General features: G+C 44.8%; 1 protein-coding gene across 1 annotated transcript; it reads left to right on the top strand.

Annotated features, from left to right (window-relative positions):
* The first annotated feature begins 1,829 nt into the window (after positions 1-1,829).
* On the top strand, positions 1,830-15,571 carry LOC138970270 (uncharacterized). The gene is made up of 4 exons (XM_070342765.1): positions 1,830-1,891; positions 2,845-3,084; positions 7,673-7,867; positions 13,741-15,571. The coding sequence occupies exons 1-4, from the start codon at positions 1,858-1,860 to the stop codon at positions 14,499-14,501; spliced, it is 1,230 nt and encodes a 409-aa protein (XP_070198866.1). The 5' UTR covers positions 1,830-1,857; the 3' UTR covers positions 14,502-15,571.
* The last annotated feature ends 288 nt before the right edge of the window (positions 15,572-15,859 follow it).

The following is a 15,859-nucleotide window of genomic DNA, read 5'->3' as shown; positions in this document are numbered from 1 at the left end:
ATTGCTTTACAAAAATTTCAATCAATTTGATTGAACAATGAGGGTGTGACAGTGCCGCCTCAACTTTTACAGAAAAGCCGGATATGACGTCATCAAAGACATGTATCCAAAAAATGAAAACTCTGAATCGCTTTACACACACACACGCATACACACACACATACACCACGACCCTCGTTTCGATTCCCCCTCTATGTTAATATATTTAGTCAAAACTTGACTAAATGTAAAAAACCTAAATGCCAAACATCCTGTTTTTAGGTTCCATTGCAGACTGAGGAAATGACGGGTACAAAAAAGCAAGAATGGGAGTTGTTGCTCAATGACATGCTACTCCTGTTCAAACAGCCTGAAAACAACAAACCGTCAAAACACTTTGTCACTTTATAAAACCCACAATAGGAGCAAGCTCTATTTCAATGGGATTGTGTGAAAAGCGGTCTTTGTTCAACGAATGCACATTGATTGTCACACGTTGCAGCCTAGGTCAGCTGAAGTTTTCGCGGATTTCGTGTCCTGATACAGTTTAACCCCCACGTTAAGACCCCTAGATTTCAGACCCCCTCCCTTAATAAGAGACCCTGATTTCTCCCACTTTCTATTCATCACGGTAATTGACCTCTGTGAGTGTACCCCCCACTCTTCAGACTGCTTCCTTTTTCACACCTCATTTTCTGACATGTCTCCAGGTCTTAAAAGGGCGGCTCCACTGTCCACGGTATCACTGTATCACTGTATCACGGTATCACTGTATCACTTGATCACTTTATGAAACCGACACTTGGGGTTCACTCTATTTTCAATGGCGTTGTCTGAAAGCCGGTCTTTGTTGCATCAAATGCACATTTGCTGTCCCAGGTTGTGAGCCTATGTCAGCCAGATCTCCAATATCAGCTCAAGTTACGGGGATTACCTTGCTTAGGACGAGTGTCCTGATACGGTGTATTTCCATGAGAGGTGACGGAAAGGACATTCCTAGTTTTACATTACAGGTCTGTGGCATTCGACAAGAAATCAATATCCGTTGAACATGGGATTTCCCTTGTCTTAGACATGTGACGTAAGAGTCCGACATAGAATTCCTTTTATCTTTTACGATTGAACGCGCACATACATATGTACTCTTTTGTAGTCTAAGCTTACCGCTGAAATGAGTTTAAGTAAAATTGATTGATAAATAACTATTATGGCATTTTAAACAGATCTAGACAGTTTTTGTTCACCTCGGAGGAACACCGATTTTCTTAATCTGTGTAAAGTGTCATACTATGGTCAAAACTACAAATAGCGTGTAACAATACGAGACGCTTCACGCGATGTGAAACCAGCGTCAGTGTGGAGCGGGATTCTCAACAAGGTACGTCATTTAACACGGTACGTCAATTAACACGGTACGTCATTTAACACGGTACGTCATTTAACACGGTACGTCATTTAACACGGTACGTCAATTAACACGGTACGTCAATTAACACGGTACGTCAATTAACACGGTACGTCATTTAACACGGTACGTCAATTAACACTCTGAAGAGAGAGTCTCATACACTGACGTCTTGGTGAACACAGACTCTTGAACTGGAGGTGTTTATGTCGCAGACTTGACATTATTTGTGGGTGTGTGTAGCCTATGTACGTCTCCTTCTGTCACGTTCTGTATTAAGGCCATTGGTAAACACACACACACACATACACACACACAACACACACACACACACCACACACTCTCACACACACATACACACACACACACACACATACACACACACACAAACACACAAACACACACGTACATACACACACAGGCTGACGATTTTTTGTTTTCACTCAGCAGGCCGCAGTTGAGATAAGCACGCCATGACGTCACGCTGGTCAAGGGGGCTGGGACCAGGTATGTGCTGCAGGCAGTAGATCACACTTTCTACTTTTGACGTTCGGCGTTCCATTTAGCAGAGTGTATTTTTGATTGTGGTATATCTGTTGTTTTTATGAAACATATGAAGAGCGTTGTTTTTATATAAAAGCATTAACAATTCACTGTGTTTTTGCAATACCTATCTGTATTGCTCGTGTTTGAGGCGCCGTGCTGTGTCTGTCAGTAATCTTCAACCACTGTACCGTATAGCTCGTGTTACAGGTGCAGTGCTGTGTCTGTCAGCCATCTTCAACCACTGTACCGTATAGCTCGTGTTACAGGCGCAGTGCTGTGTCTGTCAGCCATCTTCAACCACTGTACCGTATAGCTCATGTTCAGGCGCAGTGCTGTGTCTGTCAGCCATCTTCAACCACTGTACCGTATTGCTCGTGTTTGAGGCGCAGTGCTGTGTCTGTCAGCCATCTTCAACCACTGTACCGTATAGCTCGTGTTTCAGGCGCAGTGCTGTGTCTGTCAGCCATCTTCAACCACTGTACCGTATAGCTCGTGTTACAGGTGCAGTGCTGTGTCTGTCAGCCATCTTCAGCCACTGTACCGTATAGCTCGTGTTTGAGGCGCCGTGCTGTGTCTGTCAGTAATCTTCAACCACTGTACCGTATAGCTCGTGTTTGAGGCGCAGTGCTGTGTCGGTCAGCCATCTTCAACCACTGTACCGTATTGCTCGTGTTTGAGGCGCAGTGCTGTGTCTGTCAGCCATCTTCAACCACTGTACCGTATTGCTCGTGTTTGAGGCGCCGTGCTGTGTCTGTCAGTAATCTTCAACCACTGTACCGTATAGCTCGTGTTACAGGTGCAGTGCTGTGTCTGTCAGCCATCTTCAACCACTGTACCGTATAGCTCGTGTTTCAGGCGCAGTGCTGTGTCTGTCAGCCATCTTCAACCACTGTACCGTATAGCTCGTGTTTCAGGCGCAGTGCTGTGTCTGTCAGCCATCTTCAACCAAGCGGTCAGCGACTCATTTCTGTACTACCCGCTTTCCACCGCCTGTTTCGCCTTGTCTCGCCAGAAGAGGTTAAGGTCGGACGTCCAATGTCCTCACGGTCAGCAGCTGGCCACCCTGGACTCGCGGCAACAGCTGGACGAACTGAAGACCGCCATGGCCAACAACGGCTTCTACTATGTACACGTCGGCGTCACTTACGACAACGGTACGTCACGATTCTAGTTTTGTCTAATGGTTTTGCTTTGTTTGGGAAGACGCTTCAAATTCAGCGTGCCCGTTTCAATTCAATTCATTTTAATATAACTGTATTATTTGAATGCAGCAAACAGAAGTTTTTCTTCAATCAATAAAACGGTGATAACAAGCATGGTATCTGTGTGTTTGCTGCTTGTTCACAGACTGTCATTTGCATGTGGTGCAGACACAACAAAGAACACCTGTAATTACTTACTTATTATGTTAAATTCTAAATTATACAAAAGAACAATTATGTATGTGAAACAATATTGTTGTGTCTGCTGGTGTCAACAATATAAGCCATCACAATAACCATACATCACGCTTCTAGTTCATCCTCAACTCAGGTCAAGATCAGTTCGACTCATTCTCTCCCTGACCGGACGCTACAGTCCTACACAAATCTATCAAAACAAAAATACAGAGTTATCTCCCATATGGTTTTCGCGAGCACTGATCTAAATTTGAGATCAGTGTCCGCGAGACGAAAATGATTGCAGATTGGCCGACTTCGACAGTGATCTCCGTTCTGTTCTTCACAGTTATGATAAAGACATCGTTCTAAGGTCAAAACAAGTCGAAATTTTGGGACTGCTGCCGGAAGAAGACCGTAATAATTATGGTTTCATCACTGTCAACTGGTTACACAAAAAATCGTCTGCTCCAGTGAGCGCGGAAACCAAACGGTTGATTATCACGTGACACTTTTGCCATATTTTGAGTTGTTTGCACAGTAAATACAGCCGCGAAAAATAGCTCGCTTCAAACTGTCTTACATATCGATTCCTTTGTAATTTAAAAAATACAAAACACCATGGAAAATCATTATCGACGATCGCGAATCTGCTTATATCAATAATACATTACAAAAAACTCTAAATATGTTAAAAAAAAAATCGGTTTCCTTGCCAGACAAGGAAACTCAAGGCATCCTGTAAGGGAGAGAATGAGCCGAACTTTGAAACATAGTCAATTTTTTTATTTTTAAGAATAATGGCACGACAACGGTACGACACAATAATTAAAACAGTGATGACACACGCAATGAATTACGACAGGCGTCAATCAAAGGACGGCAAGAATTGATGACGTCAGTGTTAAACTGAGCCGGTCAGCGTGACATACTAAAAGGGTGGGCAGACGGACCACAGTACCAACATTGTCGTGTATTTCTACTTCCAGCCAGGGTTACGTGAAATAGGCCTTCTAAATGATACAGTCGTGCGCCAATCATTGGTCATCAGTCATGACTTACACCGTTTCTTTCCTTGTCTTTTGTCTTTTGTGTGTTTGTACGTGTGTGTGTGTGTGTGTGTGTGTGTGTGTGTGTGTGTGTATGTGTGTGTGTGTGTGTTCGTATGTGTGAGTGTGTGTGTGCGTGTGTGTCAGTGTGTGTGTGTGTTTTGTGTGTGTGTGTTTTGTGTGTGTGTGTGTGTGTGTGTGTGTGCGTGTGTGTTAGTGTGTGTGTGTGTGTGTGTGTGTGTGTGTGTGTGTGTGTGTAAGCACGCGGGCGGGCTGCGTTTGTTTCAGTGAGTGATTTCTCAGAAAGTCTTGATGTTTTTAATGCAATTCAGAACTTTTGTGAATTAAATTTTTTTAAATATGTTTTAAATCGCCTGGCACTACTAGGCATTTATTCTTGTTTTTATAAGGACATTAAAATGTTATAGTGTTTGAGTTTTGAATGGCGATCTATTTATATCAATGAGCTCTACTTGCATGTTTAGCACAAAACTTGCCCTCCCCCCCCCAAAAAAAAAAGAGAAAAAAAGAAGCATATATATAATAACCTGAACAGGAAAAGCGCGCATGATTCATACAAAATACAATAACAAACGATTACTAACCACTGAGCTAAGCGGATATCTGACAAAAAAGGAACAACTAGGAATGTCTATTTTGTTAGATGCAAAACACGCTGTAGAGCGGCAGGCTCGTCTAACTAAAACTGTGCAACGCGACTGAAAGGCCCGGTGGCTGTGACTGTGTCGTTCCCCTTGTGTGAGTTAGGTCAGTTCGACCTTCGCTTCCCACGCTTTGCACGAGATGTTACGTTGTATTACAGCAGCCAGCCGAACAGCTCTAGTTATACACCAAGAGGGATTCCACATGATATGTTGTCCCTTCAAAAGCCAAACATTGCACACATGGCTTTCATTTCTCCGGCCCGCTGTTATCGTTTCTTCTCTTTTGCACATTCTTCAACACTGACCAGATTTTGAACGGCATCCAAGACGACAGTACTGTTTTCATACGCGAATTTAGCTGCCCTTGGAAAGTGGCTCGCTCATGAGGCCTGTGAGTCTCAATCTGGAAGGACAGAGTTGTGTACAGAGATGACAAAAATACTGAAAAGAACACACATTTCGCGCATGCAGACACAAAAATACGTCAGAAAGAATGCGATGCTACTAAAGATACAGACTGTTTCGGTGATTGCGACATCATTCACACATACCAAGACGTCATTCACACATACCGAGACGTCATTCACACATACCGAGACGTCATTCGTAGTTGTCACATTTTAAGAGTCAAATGAATGACCTAAAACGTTCAATTACTGCTATACGACTAACCGCACCACCATCCACTCTCGCAGTCACACAAAAAAAGTTAGCAACAACAAAAGTATAAGTTCTAGACGTCTGTTTATATAAACTAACTCTCCACCTCCCTCTTCTCGTGAAGCCAAAAGTTTTGTTACAACCAAGTCGTAAAGCAAAACAAAGCCAACTGACACAAGCCAGTTAGAGTTTATGAAATCATAAGAACACGCTGAACCGTGTAAAGTTGGAAAACACTTAGCTGTTCTGTAAAAAGTCTTTTGCCTGTACAGGCGTTAACACTCCACGTTGTCACAACTCAAAGTTCGTCATAAAGGGTTAGAAAGATGACAAGGTGGGGGGCATTTACGCATGGGTGCACTCAACTCTCAGTGTAGCCAGGGTCCATTCGAAGAAACAGTGGCGCAGTGGTGCATACAGGTGAAAGTCGCGGCAACACCAGCAACAGCGGTAGAAAAGCAACCGTACAGCAAAGGAACAGCAACCCCCGTCCAGCAAGAGTGTAGCCAAAGTGTAGCCCGTCCCCAGCCAACGTGTAGCCAAAGTGTAGCCCGTCTCCAGCAAGTCTCTAGCAACCAGGTAGAAACTGGGTAGCAAACCTCTTGCAACCAGGTAGCAAACCTCCAGCAAGCTGAAACAGAGTAGTTGGTGCAGTGACCATGGCAACAATCCCCCATTTTCCACCTTTAAACATATCTAACTTCTCCCTTCAGCGAGCACGTGGTACCTGCAAGAATAGACTTTTGATAACAACTCAAGACATGTTCTCCTCCTCTCCATATCTGCAAAAACCATATACAGATTACAATTTAGCGTTATAATGAGCAAGTTATACGCTATCATGGAGAAACAAAACAGAGTTTACATTTCACAGACATTGACCGGTCACCAGCGTAAAGTAACGGCTAATTACCTCAACAGCTTGTAAAACGTAGCTCTCCCAAGCAAACCGCTTGAATATTTGGCTCCCGCTCGTCAGCGAAAGTATGTAGCCAAATCCCTCATGTCCTAAGCCTTCTGCGTGCTGAGATGACGCCAGAAGCCCGTTGGTCGACCTACACCGGTCTTGCAACGCGTTGGAATCCTCCAAATCTTAGTCAACGGAAACCCAGACCTGTCGTCTGCAAAGCATGTGTAGAAAAGAAAGAAAGAAAGAAGGGAAAGAAAGACCATGTGATCTCTCTGACCAATCAGCAATCGCCTGTCCTACAACAAGCGATCTCCCTGACCAATCACTGGTCGCCTACCATACACACGTATAGCATGCTAGGAACACGTGTTTTAATAGTGAGCGAAAAATCACCCCATCTTCTTCTTCTTCTTGTTGCCGCTACGCGTGGAGACCAGTCCAATTGAGAAATGTAGTGGTCATCTGCAGGGACGCCGCCGTGCCGTACAGCTTATCCTGGATGGGAGTCGGCTCCGGCCACATCTTCCTTCTCAACAACTGGAAGTTCCCGCAGTCTTGTAGCATGTGGCGGGTGTCCTGCTCTGCTTCTCCACAGGGACACATCGGGGACGGCAATGACGGCAAAATCACCCCATGAGCCCGCACGGATTTCACGCCGGCAATTTCCACGTGCATTTCGTGATTTTTAGCAAAAGCTTTTTCCGCAATGCGGCAACCAGCACAGGCGCATTACATTGCAATTTGGGAAAGGCGCCCCACAAAGAGTTCCTTTCCCACTCGTGTCACTGAAACCGTGACAGTAGTTTTTCCGTCTTTTCCGTCTAAGAAGTAGATCTCTCTACCACCATGGCTGATGTGTTTAGCCTTGTTAAGCGTGAGTAATCAAAACGTGTTTGTTCTCTCCTCTGTTGAAGCTGTGAGACATACATGCTATCGTATAGACCATCATGACTTGTACCATATAGGTCCCAGTTACCTTAGAGGACGTTAAGCCTCAATAGTCAGTCAGTCAGTCAGTCAGTCAAAGAGTGCCGTGAAACAATGTGCATTATCAAATATCGTGCTTGACTCTTCACCAGGGAGCCAGAGCTACGTGTGGAGTGACGGACAGCGGGTGGACGACGCCATGTGGTTGCTGAGCAAGCCCCCAGTTAACAGCGTCAGCAAGCCTTGTGCCGCCCTCTTCCTGTGGCTCAACACGCGACTGTTCGCCTGGAAGTGTGACAACACCCTTAGATACTTGTGTCGCGGTGACCTCGCTCACGGCTGTTCCGGTGAGTAGGCCAAGGGGGTTTCTGGGGGGCCTTACCCGGCAATTGTATTTGTTGTCCTTCCAGAGTGGAGACCCAAAATACTAATATTGAATGCTGCATGACGAGGCACCCCACATCCCCCGCCTAGCCAGCCCCTGTACCTCTCCGTCATTGTTGAAGCCCCTCCCTGACATACACTAGGTCCAGCCCCTGTACCTCTCCGTCATTGTTGAAGCCCCTCCCTGACATACACTAGGTCCAGCCCCTGTACCTCTCCCTCATTGTTGAAGCCCCTCCCTGACATACACTAGGTCCAGCCCCTGTACCTCTCCCTCATTGTTGAAGCCCCTCCCTGACATACACTAGGTCCAGCCCCTGTACCTCTCCCTCATTGTTGAAGCCCCTCCCTGACATACACTAGGTCCAGCCCCTGTACCTCTCCCTCATTGTTGAAGCCCCTCCCTGACATACACTAGGTCCAGCCCCTGTACCTCTCCGTCATTGTTGAAGCCCCTCCCTGACATACACTAGGTCCAGCCCCTGTACCTCTCCGTCATTGTTGAAGCCCCTCCCTGACATACACTAGGTCCAGCCCCTGTACCTCTCCGTCATTGTTGAAGCCCCTCCCTGACATACACTAGGTCCAGCCCCTGTACCTCTCCGTCATTGTTGAAGCCCCTCCCCGACATACACTAGGTTCAGCCCCTGTACCTCTCCCTCATTGTTGAAGCCCCTCCCTGACATACACTAGGTCCAGCCCCTGTACCTCTCCCTTATTGTTGTAGCCCCTCCCTGACATACACTAGGTCCAGCCCCTGTACCTCTCCCTTATTGTTGTAGCCCCTCCCTGACATACACTAGGTCCAGCCCCTGTACCTCTCCGTCATTGTTGAAGCCCCTCCTTGACATACACTAGGTCCAGCCCCTGTACCTCTCCCTCATTGTTGAAGCCCCTCCCTGACATACACTAGGTCCAGCCCCTGTACCTCTCCGTCATTGTTGAAGCCTCTCCGTCATTGTTGAAGCCCCTCCCTGACATACACTAGGTCCAGCCCCTGTACCTCTCCCTCATTGTTGAAGCCTCTCCGTCATTGTTGAAGCCCCTCCCTGACATACACTAGGTCCAGCCCCTGTACCTCTCCCTCATTGTTGAAGCCTCTCCGTCATTGTTGAAGCCCCTCCCTGACATACACTAGGTCCAGCCCCTGTACCTCTCCCTCATTGTTGAAGCCCCTCCCTGACATACACTAGGTCCAGCCCCTGTACCTCTCCCTCATTGTTGAAGCCCCTCCCTGACATACACTAGGTCCAGCCCCTGTACCTCTCCCTCATTGTTGAAGCCCCTCCCTGACATACACTAGGTCCAGCCCCTGTACCTCTCCCTCATTGTTGAAGCCCCTCCCTGACATACACTAGGTCCAGCCCCTGTACCTCTCCCTCATTGTTGAAGCCCATCCCTGACATACACTAGGTCCAGCCCCTGTACCTCTCCGTCATTGTTGAAGCCCCTCCTTGACATACACTAGGTCCAGACCCTGTACCTCTCCTTCATTGTTGAAGCCCCTCCCTGACATACACTAGGTTCAGCCCCTGTACCTCTCCCTCATTGTTGAAGCCCCTCCCTGACATACACTAGGTTCAGCCCCTGTACCTCTCCCTCATTGTTGAAGCCCCTCCCTCACATACACTAGGTCCAGACCCTGTACCTCTCCTTCATTGTTTTTTTTTTTTTTTTTTTTTTTTTTTTTTTTTAAATCTCAGTTGCATGCAGGCTGCTTCAACCCTTTCTTTTTTGGTTTTTTTTTTTTTTTTTTTGGTTTTTTTTTTTTTTTTTTTGATGTTGTTGGCGGGGAGCATCCTTCTTCATTGATTTTTTATTTTTTTTTGATTTTTTTTTTGAAGTAATGTTTTTACTATAACATTAACATTACTATATCTAAATGTATTTTAAGCAACTTTTCTATATAACAATTCCCTCTCAAAAATGCATACAATATCCAGAGGGGAGCCATATCTATAAATACCAACACACATTTTGGCTATCACAATCAAATAATTCACATAACTTATTAGTGCCTTGGAACTTTGTGAATTTTCAAATACGCCCAAAAAAACTTCCTTTACGGTAATTTTAATAATCATATTATATTTACAATTCACTTTATCCTCAACGCATTTCCAAATGGACATAATTTTCGGGCAAAAGTAAAAAAAATGTTCAATATAATCAATTTCGTTCTCACAGTGAGTACAGCAATTACTCACGGAAATGCCTATTTTATACAATAAAATATTTGTGGGGTAAATATTGTGCAATATTTTCCAATGCAACATTCGCAATCTTGTTTCAGTGGTTACTTTGTTTACCATTAACCATTGCTCTTTTTCCGGCCTGAAATCAAATTTATGTTCCCAAAATTTAACTACAACCGGCTCCACATATTTTTCCTTTATAATTAATTTGCGAAATTGACAAGGCTTACTCAGGTTCTTTAAATCGTTGAATCCACATACATTTCCATTTGCAGAGCGTAGTGTTGCTGCTTTAACTGCTGTACAAATCACCCTATATTCAAAGAATCTTGTGGGCTTACATCCAACCTTCTGCTGCATAATATTAAAGGGCACAATCTCATTACCAACATATACATCCTTTACTCGACAAACGCCTGCTTTAATCCAGTCGCTAAAAAACAGGGTTTGGCCGCAATAGATTATATCCTTGCTGTTCCATAAACACGTATCTCTTAATAACATGTCTCCACCTACTGCTCTCTGAATCATGTCCTTATTTTTCAACCAACAAATTAAAACTTGTTTCCAAAATACATTTTTAATTAATCCCAATCCTTTAAAAATTTTTACCGTGGTGTTAGATTGGAAGCAACACAACCTTTCACCAAGCTTCGAGAACATATGTATCGGTATTTGTTTCCAACTTTCCTGCTTTTTGTTCAATAAATTTGCCGCCCAGGACAACAAACAAGAGGACTGCATATCAATGACATCAATCATTTTTAAACCCCCATCAGGAAACTCTTGACACATCACTTTTCTTTTAACTTTCTCAAATGCCTTAGTGTTTGAAAATCGTTTTTTCCAAATAAATCTGTAAAACATAGTATTTATCTCAGTCAATACCTTTTCGGGTATTACCAGTGCTTGCAACGGATAAATAATCTGCGATAACAAAAGAGATTTCACAATGCATATTTTCCCCATGATACTACAATTTCGTTTAAACCATTTTACAATGTTGCGTCGTATATTTTCAATACGGCTTGTCCAGTTTTCTTCAATCTCAGAGACCGATGAGGAGCTACTGAAATAAATTCCCAAAATCTTCACTTTTGTAGTCCACCTTAACCCGCACTCATTTTCATTACCATATTTATTACTGCCCAAGGCCATGATTTCAGTTTTTTGTCTATTCATTGCCAAACCAGAGAATTTGGAAAAATAGGTAACAAGGGTTAATGCGTTTTTTAACTCATCCATATCGTTCAGAAATAGGGTCACATCATCAGCATATAATAATATCTTAAAGAACATATCATAATTATCATTAGTTTCTTTTGGCAGAGGCAGACCCTTAATTAAACCATCATTTCGAATTTTCAAGGCCAACAATTCTAATGCAAGGATGAAGGCCATCGGTGAAAAAGAACAGCCCTGTCTGATACCTGCGTTTAATTCAATACATTCCGATAACCAGCCCATAAAATTGATACAACTTTCCGATTTATACAATAGAATCTCTACCCATCTTACAAAGACAGCACCAAAATTAAATCGTTTAAATGCATACACAATATACTCTTTGGAAATCGTGTCAAATGCAGCTTTATAGTCCAGTGCTACAAGGAACCCAGGTTTATTATATTCGTTTACATACGATACTAAATCGTCTATTTGCCGGATCGCTGAACTAATGGTTCGACCCTTCAAAAAACCATACTGATCTTCACCAATAATATCTAAAATAACTTTAGATAGGCGAACTGAAAGAGTCTTCGCCAATATTTTATAATCAGTGTTTAATAGTGAAATCGGTCGCCAATTATTAAGGTCGTCCCTTGGTAGTTGTTTACCCTTATGAATTAATATCATTATTGCCCGTTTTTGTGTGACGGTTAATTCTCCCTTTAAAAAAGATGCATGAAAGGAATTCAATACCATGTGTTTTATTTTACACCAGAAGAACTTCATAAAGGAGGTTGTAATACCATCACATCCAGGGGAGGAACCGTTTTTCATATTTTTTAAGGAAGTCGACAATTCTGTTAAAGTGATCGGACTATCAATTCCAGTCTTCTGCTGTTCTGTTAATTGAGGAACTTCAACACCATCCAAAAACTGTTCAACCAAATTTTCATCAAACTCAATATTTTTTTCGTATCTCCTTCTAAAAAACTGGACTTGTTCAGTCAAAATATCATCCTGATTTGTTATCACCTGACCATCTGCTTTAGCAAGACGATCCATAATTTTCGCGTTCGAGTGTGTTTTTTCCATATTGAGAAAATACTTTGTTGAAGCCCCTCCCTGACATACACTAGGTCCAGCCCCTGTACCTCTCCCTCATTGTTGAAGCCCCTCCCTGACATACACTAGGTCCAGCCCCTGTACCTCTCCCTCATTGTTGAAGCCCCTCCCTGACATACACTAGGTCCAGCCCCTGTACCTCTCCTTCATTGTTGAAGCCCCTCCCTGACATACACTAGGTCCAGCCCCTGTACCTCTCCCTCATTGTTGAAGCCCCTCCCTGACATACACTAGGTCCAGCCCCTGTACCTCTCCCTCATTGTTGAAGCCCCTCCCTGACATACACTAGGTCCAGCCCCTGTACCTCTCCGTCATTGTTGAAGCCCCTCCCTGACATACACTAGGTCCAGCCCCTGTACCTCTCCGTCATTGTTGAAGCCCCTCCCTGACATACACTAGGTCCAGCCCCTGTACCTCTCCCTCATTGTTGAAGCCCCTCCTTGACATACACTAGGTCCAGCCCCTGTACCTCTCCCTCATTGTTGAAGCCCCTCCCTGACATACACTAGGTCCAGCCCTTGTACCTCTCCGTCATTGTTGAAGCCCTTCCCTGACATACACTAGGTCCAGCCCCTGTACCTCTCCCTCATTGTTGAAGCCCCTCCCTGACATACACTAGGTCCAGCCCCTGTACCTCTCCCTGATTGTTGAAGCCCCTCCCTGACATACACTAGGTCCAGCCCCTGTACCTCTCCCTTATTGTTGTAGCCCCTCCCTGACATACACTAGGTCCAGCCCCTGTACCTCTCCCTCATTGTTGAAGCCCCTCCCTGACATACACTAGGTCCAGCCCCTGTACCTCTCCCTCATTGTTGAAGCCCCTCCCTGACATACACTAGGTCCAGCCCCTGTACCTCTCCCTGATTGTTGAAGCCCCTCCCTGACATACAATCGGTCCAGCCCCTATACCTCTCTCTGATGGTTGAAGCCCCTCCCTGACATACACTCGGTCCAGCCCTACTTCATACCTCGTTTAGGGTCAATATTTAGAGAGAAAGAACTGTGCTTCACACAGCAAGCCATGCAGTATTATCTTCATGCTACATTCTCTACTTCTATGCCATCTACTGCTAACTTACTGACATCTCTGTTGTTTTGAATCGACAAACACACTGTCAAACTGCAAACCACGTCACTCCACATGTGGGTCCAACTAGTGACAGGGTGAACATGACCAAAGCATGACCAGGTACAGGCCGGCACGACGACTTGCATGATACGGTTATTTCTTGTTGTTTCTGCTGCTCTTGTTGCTGATGTTGTCGTTGTTGATTTACTGACAACAAATGCAACAACAACCTCCTTAAAAGAGATACATGTGATGCAAAATGACGCTGTTTGTTCAACAGATGTTACGCCGTCCAGTCCCGTGTCGTCAGAATCCAGCACAGATGTGCAGACAGCAACGTCACAGCCTATTCCTTCCGTACAAACGTCAGTCACAACGGTTACGTCGACACCACCCACAACAGTGACGTCACAAGGTTATCCAAAAACAACAGTGACGTCAAAAGCATACCCGCTGACGAAAGCGACGCCACAAGCCAGTCCAAAATCAACGGTGACATATCCGCCAATAACAATGACGTCAAAAGCATATCTGCCAACGAAAATGACGTCACAAGCTAGTCCAAAAACAACGGTGACATATCCACAAACAACAGTGACGTCAAAAACTTCACAAAAAGCGGTGACGTCAGGACGGCGGTGTGTGTGCCGGTGCCAGGTGCGAGATGCCCTGGAGGCAGCTAGTGAGGGGGACGTGCAGCAGCGAGTGTCCGAGCTGCGGTCAGCGCTGACCGTGGAGACAGCCGGCCTGTCCAGCAAAGTCCGCAGCAAGACCAGCGCCCCTGACCCCCGCGTCTCGTCCAGGCTGACCGCCACTGTCGCCATCCTCTGCGTCGTCATCGCCTTCGCCGTCCCCGTCATCATGGACCTCAGTGACGTCATCGCCTTCATCGTGGCGTCACTCTCGGCCAAAGTTGACGTCACACAGGACCAAACAATCGGGGCGTCAGCAGCCAAAGCTGACGTCATGCAGGACCGTCAGTCTGAACGAGACAAACTGAACACATCCGTGCTTGCTGCAATAAGGGCAACCGAAAACTAAAAGAATTCAGATGACACAAAAATCCTGTCACTGTTTTACGTCAGTCTGTCGTGCAGAGCGTCACACTGTACAACTTAACATTGTTTCACGTCAGTCTGTCGTGCAGAGCGTCACACTCTACAACTTAACATTGTTTCACGTCAGTCTGTAGTGCAGAGCGTCACACTGTACAACTTAACATTGTTTCACGTCAGTCTGTAGTGCAGAGCGTCACACTGTACAACTTAACATTGTTTTACGTCAGTCTGTAGTGCAGAGCGTCACACTGTACAACGTAACATTGTTTTACGTCAGTCTGTAGTGCAGAGCGTCACACTGTACAACTTAACATTGTTTTACGTCAGTCTGTAGTGCAGAGCGTCACACTGTACAACTTAACATTGTTTTACGTCAGTCTGTAGTGCAGAGCGTCACACTGTACAACTTAACATTGTTTTACGTCAGTCTGTAGTGCAGAGCGTCACACTGTACAACTTAACATTGTTTTACGTCAGTCTGTAGTGCAGAGCGTCACACTGTACAACTTAACATTGTTTTACGTCAGTCTGTAGTGCAGAGCGTCACACTGTACAACTTAACATTGTTTTACGTCAGTCTGTAGTGCAGAGCGTCACACTGTACAACGTAACATTGTTTTACGTCAGTCTGTAGTGCAGAGCGTCACACTGTACAACTTAACATTGTTTTACGTCAGTCTGTAGTGCAGAGCGTCACACTGTACAACTTAACATTGTTTTACGTCAGTCTGTAGTGCAGAGCGTCACACTGTACAACTTAACATTGTTTTACGTCAGTCTGTAGTGCAGAGCGTCACACTGTACAACTTAACATTGTTTTACGTCAGTCTGTAGTGCAGAGCGTCACACTGTACAACTTAACATTGTTTGCTCCCTTGCGAATGCGAAGAAGACGGTTAGTTTCGTAAATACATTTGCATTTTACTTATTCTTGGGACTTGCTAAATTCAAACAGCACGAATCTTTGTAGACATTGATAAATGTTCCCGGGCAAAGTTTGGTTTACATCTTTAAGGAGGCAGTAAGCTATGGAACATGTGTGAATTTTTTGAGGCAGGATTAATGTCTCGCCTAGTAATCATACTCTGTGTTGACTTTAACTTTAACCTCCCCCCACCCCTCGTGCGTGCTTGTGTGTGTGTGTGTGTGTGTGTGTGTGTGTGTGTGTGTGTGTGTGTGTGTGTGTGCGTGCGTGCGTGCGTGCGTGTGTGTTTGCGTGCGTGCGTGCGTGCGTGTGTGTGTGTAGCTGTTTCTTAGGTCATCAATTTTTATGATCGTGTCACTAAAAAGATACGGTCTGCCAAGTGAAAACTTGTCATGTTATTCACGACTTTCCGACCT

The sequence above is a fragment of the Littorina saxatilis genome, linkage group LG7 (genome assembly GCF_037325665.1).
Source record: "Littorina saxatilis isolate snail1 linkage group LG7, US_GU_Lsax_2.0, whole genome shotgun sequence".
Taxonomy (NCBI): Eukaryota; Metazoa; Mollusca; class Gastropoda; order Littorinimorpha; family Littorinidae; genus Littorina; species Littorina saxatilis.
Note: the sequence above shows the minus strand (reverse complement) of the source record. Positions and strands in the feature narration are given on the sequence as shown.